At 36.9% G+C, this 7,509-nt stretch overlaps 1 protein-coding gene across 1 annotated transcript in view; it reads left to right on the top strand.

Moving 5' to 3' along the window:
- The first annotated feature begins 336 nt into the window (after positions 1–336).
- Positions 337–7,509, top strand: part of LOC107100334 (high affinity immunoglobulin gamma Fc receptor I-like) — a 43,120-nt gene continuing 35,947 nt past the window's right edge. Inside the window, exons 1-5 of the mRNA XM_015398782.1 lie at positions 337–449; positions 746–1,159; positions 1,239–1,481; positions 1,557–1,721; positions 1,903–1,986. Coding sequence (XP_015254268.1) covers positions 865–1,159; positions 1,239–1,481; positions 1,557–1,721; positions 1,903–1,986 — 787 coding nt within the window. The 5' untranslated portion in view covers positions 337–449; positions 746–864. The remainder of the gene's footprint in view (positions 450–745; positions 1,160–1,238; positions 1,482–1,556; positions 1,722–1,902; positions 1,987–7,509) is intronic.

Below are 7,509 nucleotides of genomic sequence, written 5' to 3'. Positions count from 1 at the left end.
TTGTCAGCGCGCTTGTTCAGCTCAGATGTGCGTTTTCTCTTCTGTCGTCTAAGTTCAGACCATTAAGTGATATTTTCTTTCCTTTTCTATAATCATGTCAGTGTTAACTGTAAGCTAATATGCCTGAATCATTTTGTATCAGCTGTCAATGCAGATCTATTATTGTCTAAAATCAACCAGTGTAAAGCATTATTATGATTAAATCTATGTTTAAACAGGACAAAGGGAGCCAGGGGAAAATTTCTGTTGCTGATTTATTTTTATAGCCTTAAATAGAGAAAATAGACATTTATATGTTAGAAAGAAGGAGGAAGTAACCATAGATTTCTATTTACAGGAAGAAGGCGGGCTTTAAAGGCGGACTGTATTCTGAGGCCCCAACAGGAAAAGATCAGTGATCAGATCGTGAAGTGACGCCATGATGGAAACATCTCTGCAGTATCTGCTCTGTGAGTAAAAATGCTTTTTTTTTTAAAGTAAATTTACTTTTTGCACTGTTATAACCTGAGGCAAAGAATTTGGCCAAAAAGTTATATTGAATTCCAAGAAAGAAATGCTGCACCTTAAGCAGCAAGAGGAATTACTTTAATGCCTGATTTAAGGCACAAAGCTACAATTTACTGATATGAATATGAAAGAGATGGCAAATTACAGAATTATAAAAAAATATATTAAACTTTGCAAACTAAAATGATCATAAACCTTTATATGTAAAACTGTAACAAACAGTTTAATTTCTCCTCAGTTTCCTGTTTGCTGCTTTGCTGCATAATAAATGAAGGTTGGTTCATTTATATTAAAATTAAACTAAATCAATATTCTGATTAGTTTAATATACATAATTTTTATAGATACTACAAATCAATGTTTTTTCACATTCCAGTCCTTCCAGTTGCTCTGACTGTGAGTCCCAGCAGATCTCAGTTCTTTCAATACGAGTCTGTGTCTCTGAGCTGTGAGGAGAACAGCAGCTCTGCTAACTGGACTGTATGGAGGAACACAACCACAGGAACCAGGACTCAGTGTGGAGATGGATGGGGGGAACTAGCTGGTTCTACCTGTAACATCAGCTACCTCCACCCATCAGACAGTGGAGTTTACTGGTGTGGGTTGTCCAGAGAGGGAGCAGCCAGCAGCAGCATCCAGCTCACTGTCACTGGTAAGATCACACTATGGAGTTAGTGTTGATGAAGCTGTGTGGAAATGGATGAAATGCTGTAGTTTGTCTCTGTGTTGAGGTGGATCAGTGATCCTGCAGAGTCCTGTCCTCCCTGTGATGGAGGGAGATGACGTCACTCTGAGCTGTCGGAATAAGACTCCCTCCAACCTCCCAGCTACTTTCTATAAAGATGGCTCCCTCATCAGGACTGAGCCCAAAGGTCACATGACCCTCCACCATGTGAACCGCTCTGATGAAGGCCTCTACAGGTGTTACATCAGCGGTCATGGAGAGTCTCCATCCAGCTGGATCTCTGTTGAAGGTCAGAAAGATAAACATAAGTCCTTTCAGTCAATAGTACTTTTGTGATAATTTAATGTATATATTTTTATTTTAGATAAATCATCAACCAATGTCCCCACCAGAAATACTCCTCCTCCTCTTCCTCCACCTTCCCAGTCTCTTTTCTATCTGCTCCTTTCTCTTTCATCCATCATTGTTGTGGTTCTGCTGCTGGTTCTGGTTCTGATGGTGAGACGATGTGTTAAAAAAGAGTCTGAGGGTGAGACAGATTTCTGAATATTTATTGTACAACTGGCTCTCTTTAATAAAACAGCTATAACCCACTCCACTGTGTATATGTATATATATATATATATATATATATATATAGTAATTTTAAGCAACCCTCTGAAACCCTTTTGATTTTATAAAACTATTCTTAATGGTAACTTTAATTTCAGGTCATCCACAAGTTGAAGAGGACAACATTACTTACAGTAATGTCAAGATTTCGCATCATCAACGACAGAAAAACATTAAAAAAGGTAGGACTGTTTTTATTCTCTAGTTTTGTAGCTTTTTTTGATGTTTTAGGATTTTCAAGAACCTGAAAAAGACTACTACTTCTGGAAACATCTCCATGTGGATGATTTTAGATGTATTGTTTTGCTTTTAAACTGAATCCATTTTTATCATAATGATGATAAAAAGGATGTATTTTTAATTAAATTTAGGATCTGGTTCTATAGGTTTTACATTTTTAAATTTCAGATTATTCATTATTAAGGCACTGGTGCTAAGTTTCTATAAAAGTACTATTATTTTTTCAGATACTGTCTTGCTTTTTTCATTTTTTTTCTAAATTTGCACTTTCTGATGTTACATTTATTCACTATCTAATCTCGTTTTATGTTGAGCTTCTTGATAGATAATCAGATCACAGTTTAAGTCACACCCTATTTGCTGCAGTTTGCAGTTTATCTGAGAACTGACTGTAAGAAACTGCGATTGTCCTGCTTCCTGTTTCTCTGTTTTAGATAAATGTTGACCAGCATATTTTTGACCCCATATTTTACAGGGTCATAAACTTTCATTTTAGTTTAACCAAATTTATCTTTTATTAATATTTAATACATTTCACCATCAGATGGTTACATAAAGCCAATAACTGCAGAATCCTTCACCTTCCAACTACTTTACTTTGCTTAACTGTTAAGTATATGTTGGCTATGGTGGCTCAGAATGTAAGAGTTTGCTTTGTAATGGTTCAAGGCCCAATTTGACTTTTCGCAAGACAATACACCCCCCTGCCTGCTGTTGCTGGTGCCAATGGGTTCATTCTAGCCTTGTGGGGTATTTGCATGTAGGTACGCCGTGATCATGCGTAATTGTAGAAAAGCAAAACAAAAAAAATGGCGTCCCATCGGTTAAACTGATCGAAAGTTTGGGTCTAAAGTGGCAAGTACATCCGTGGGAGGAAGCACAGCCAACATGCAGAAACAACTGTGCACACAACATGGCAAACATTTTAACTAGTGATGGTGAGATAAGAGGCATTGAACCGTTTGGCCAGATTGCTTCAACAATCCCCACAGTTAATGAAGCTTCAGGCGTACATGTCACCACCTACTGGTGACATGCAGAACTACAGTTAGTAAAAAAATATGTGATTTTTTTGCAATTATTTTTCAATTTTTAATTTAAGTTGCTTGTTATTCTGCCATTTTAGTGAAATAAATTCAAGCAGTGAAAGTGTTTGTGCAAATTGGGCAATGATGAGCAAAATTAAAGTCATTTTTATTCAAACATTATAGTTTTTCGACATTTTTTGGTTTTAATCAGGTTGGAAGTTGTGTTCAACCAATCTTTTGGTTAAACCAACCTAATTTGGCGGCATTTTTACCCAAACTATATTTTTACTATGGTAAACCATGCAAATTAGTCTCATTAGCCAAAACAATGAAGTATAATCACAACTTTCAAAAGTTAAAGGTAGGTCTTGAACCATCAACTGCAGGAGTGGGTGTCTACGTCTTACAGATGACGCCACTAATATTGCTGTATTCAATGGAGAAAATACTAGTTAAAACTAAAGCTAATACCAGGTCCAGTGGCTTGCTCAGATTTTGATCATTACATTGTTTATTCTAATCAAAACAGTTTTAACCAACAACATTGGCTGTGTTTTCAACCTATCTATTCTTAGAATCTATCCAAACACTATCCACAGCAGCTCTCCCACAAACTCCGACATCTTGACTAAATTCTGAGGCTGTTTAAATGCCTGCCAAGATTTTTGCGCTTTCTGAACCACTTTGCGAAGAGGACGTCATGAATTTTGGCCCCTCCCCTTAATTAATCACGCCTCGACACGTGCTTTGGGGAAACGCCCCCTCCATTACTCGACACACGCCTCGAGGCCTCAGCTCATCTCATAACATCACTAATTTTAACAAATGCAGTGTTTTTGATGCTTCTGGACAGAAGCTAAACTTACGACCAGCATGGAAGGCACCTGGTGGTAAGTTTTATATCACTTGCTGTGCTTACTACCTCTCTTTGGGGTTATTAAGGTGACGCTCATTTAATTAAATCGGGGGGAGATGAGTTTATTTCCTGAAATTGTACAGTAATATTTTTTCATTAAACAGATTTCTGCAACATTACATTTAGATGACTGTGACCAGACTGGCTCAGAGGCTGGCAAGCTCCTGTTTACTGCCTTCTGTTTTCGCTGATGTAGGCAGAAATAGAATGTCCCAGGGGAAGGTAGACGATTGTCACCTTGCACTTCCAAGTTTGTTGTTTCACAGAATCGATAAGGGAATCAGAATTGTGAAAATCGTATCAATTCCCAACACTAATTGCCTCATTGGGGGATTTGGGTTTTTTATCGTCCAAAACTTCGCTGATTAAATGATTTGTTGTGCATTTTAACTTTTGTTTCTTTTTTTCAGAAATACAAAAAAATAGATTTTTCAGGTCATCCTGGTCACCATCCCCTCCATTAAGCTGAAAAATAAACCAAAATGGTCCACTTTTTTAGTGTTACTTTAGTGCAGAATCTTGCAGTTAAAACCTTCAGTTGTGTTGCTTTGGTTTTTAAGATATAATCAGTTTTCATTTCATCCATCTGACCAGAGAGCTCCGATACAAACTAAAGTGAACTACTTTTGCAGTGATTCCTTTGTGCAGCTGAAGCTTTTGTTTGTGCTTCTCATGTTTATAAGTTACAAATTTTGTACCTTCCATCTATGAACAGATTTCCACAGAATGTATTCTATCCGTAATCAGTGCTGGACATCAACACCACCGTCAGAGGAAATTACACCGTTCGTCCTTATTACTATGTTGAAATGTGAGCTTTTATTGTTTGCTGCAGTGAAACTGTTGTCTTTAACATTATTCCCCAGTAAATATGCAAAGAAGAAGTGAATGTTACACAATTCCATCCGGAACAACAGTGCTAAACAAAAACCCTGAAAAAGTAATCCACCTAGGTTAAATTTGAAGCTCAGTTAGGGATGGTGTGTCATGATAGAAAAGAACGACTTAGGATCAGAGCAACCACTGAGACAGGCAGTTAGTTTATCTGGTTTATTGTAAAGTGCTGGTTTACAGGTGTAGGTGATGTCTGGTTTGGTATCTTCTGGTCTGCTTGGAGGGGCGAAGGAGGTGGTCAGAAACAGCCTGTGGCAGTAAAGAATGTGGAGAGCTCAAAACTCACAGAGTGGGAGGCTTGCCCGGAGCCGGGGGGAGTTGATGTCCGTGGTCCGGTGCAATCCAGTGGTTCCCTCACTCTCTCTTGTGCAGATGGTTTTAGAGGGTGGACAGGCAGGTGAGCTTCAAAGAGGAGGGCTAGTTCAGGCAGGCGATCAGAGGAGTCCAGCTCCCTTGGGGTTCCTGGCTTGTGGTTTCTCCGGCTTGGATTACTAAGGAGGAAAAAGACAGAGACAAAGTATCAGGTCTGGTTCGGAGGTAACTCTGAAAAGTTTGTTGGGTCATGTACCACGCTGCAAGCGAGAAAGAACTGACGCGGTCCTCCTGGTCTCTGCTCCTTAAGAAGGGCTGAAAATCAGCAGTGATGAGGAGCACCTGCCAGTCCACCCTGCAGAGAAGAGAGAGAGAGAGAGAGACAAACCAGCCCTGAACCCAGGCCTGGAGCATGACATGGTGATGTCACACTGGCTGCTGATAAGTCCAGCCTTTCAACTTGCACCATTTTTAGCTTAAGTTTATGCCGAGGAAACACCAGTATGCATCACTACCTAAGTTGCTTGATTAATTAATTACCATCCAGTTTCTCTGGACGTGCTAGCATGCTTCTGGTTGAAATACAGTATGTCTGTCATGTCAATCAGATTCATGACTGTTAAGCTTTTTGTTACTTTGTACAATCAACATAACTAGAAGTAAATAAACAGATGAGACTGACAAATTCCTTCCAAAGAAAAATTGTAAAAGATATTACCATTAACAAGTAGTGCAGCATTACTTAAAGATTAGTATTTTCAAATAGCAGTAAAAAGAAGCGTTCCAAGGAATTACTTAAAAGTAAAAAAGTTTTTTAAAAAAAGTAAAAACATTCCTTTTAAATCCACTAAGTGATTGTAATATCCAGCTTAATATTTAGAAAATGATAAGTAACATGAAATTTTAATATATTTCAATTAATATGTGTGTATGATGGGCATAAATTAAAACAGAGTTACAATTTCAGATGAAACAGACTTAAATTATATAAATATTAAAAATACAGAACTGATTTTTATAGTATGTTATGTAAATTGATCAGACAGGGATCATTACTCTCAGTAACATACAGGAACACAGTTTTCTGTCTTTTTACCTGGCCTTCAAACAGTAACACAGCAGATGAAAAATAACATTAAACCAAATAAGCTTGAGCACCAAAAGATTGGTAAGAAAAAGACATTAACTTGATGGTTGTAAATGACTACTAAATTACACAATTCTCCTTCTTGTTCATTGGTCCAGCAGTGACACCTAGTGGTTAATTTATGCTTTATTTTGAAGAACGGTAGGTTTCTTCTTCGTGTTTGTTGTGATATGCTGCACTTCCTGTTCTTGCTGAGCGTGTTCAGACAGCATTAGATCCTACAGAAACCAGAAGAAAACTGTTAAAATAGCGCCCTTTGAAAGCAGAATAAGGTATAATTATGCACAATTGTGGTTTGTGATAAATAGTTTTCATTTATTTTTGAAGCAGTAGAAAATCAATTTATTTGTTTAAAAATTCAAAATTTTATGCTGGACAAGTTAATGACAATACAAATCCTTTTTGTTGTATGTGTGACCATGAATATTTAAATTTAAACAAGAGTTATGCATGTCAAACAAATACATAATCTTGTATTTCATACTAGGGCTGGGCGATATAGAAAAAAAGCTTATTGATAAAAAAAAAATACATATTGATTGATATTAATAATTATTGAAAAGATTTGAAACCATATTTTATGTGCAGCTCTGCCTGGACTTTCTATGATATTGCTAAATGATTTAATTTTAATAAAGAACACAAACACAGACTTCCAATTAAATATTTATTTAACAACTTTTTTAACCATAACAATTGTTTTAAAGAAAAATATCTTAAGAGACCTGAGTTATGTTATTAAATACTGACAAAGAATAAACTAAAATGACCAGAAAAGTGACCAAAATCAATATAACAAATAAATAAATAGAATAGCCTATTTGGGTGGGAATAGTACACCACCAGCTTGTGGTAATTAAAAGATTGTAGGACTAGGCTACCATGTAAACTCCACTCAACAAGAATAAAAACCCAAATCAACTCACCCTTTAGCCTAGCATTTCTATGGGGTATTTTTTCTCACCTTAATCTTCTAGAGGTGCTACTGGCACCTCGTTATGGTTCAGCTTAGTTTCCTGCTTTAACCTGAGTTATTACTTTGAAGTTGCTGGCCCCTCAGCATTTTTATCTCAACTGTTAGAACCACGTGTGAAACTGCCCAGAACTGGAAAAAAAAAAAAAAAATATATATATATAGATCAGCATCTAAGATGTTTTCTTGCACCGA

Source organism: Cyprinodon variegatus, unplaced genomic scaffold (assembly GCF_000732505.1).
Source record: "Cyprinodon variegatus isolate N-32 unplaced genomic scaffold, C_variegatus-1.0 Scaffold961, whole genome shotgun sequence".
NCBI lineage: Eukaryota > Metazoa > Chordata > Actinopteri > Cyprinodontiformes > Cyprinodontidae > Cyprinodon > Cyprinodon variegatus.
Note: the sequence above shows the minus strand (reverse complement) of the source record. Positions and strands in the feature narration are given on the sequence as shown.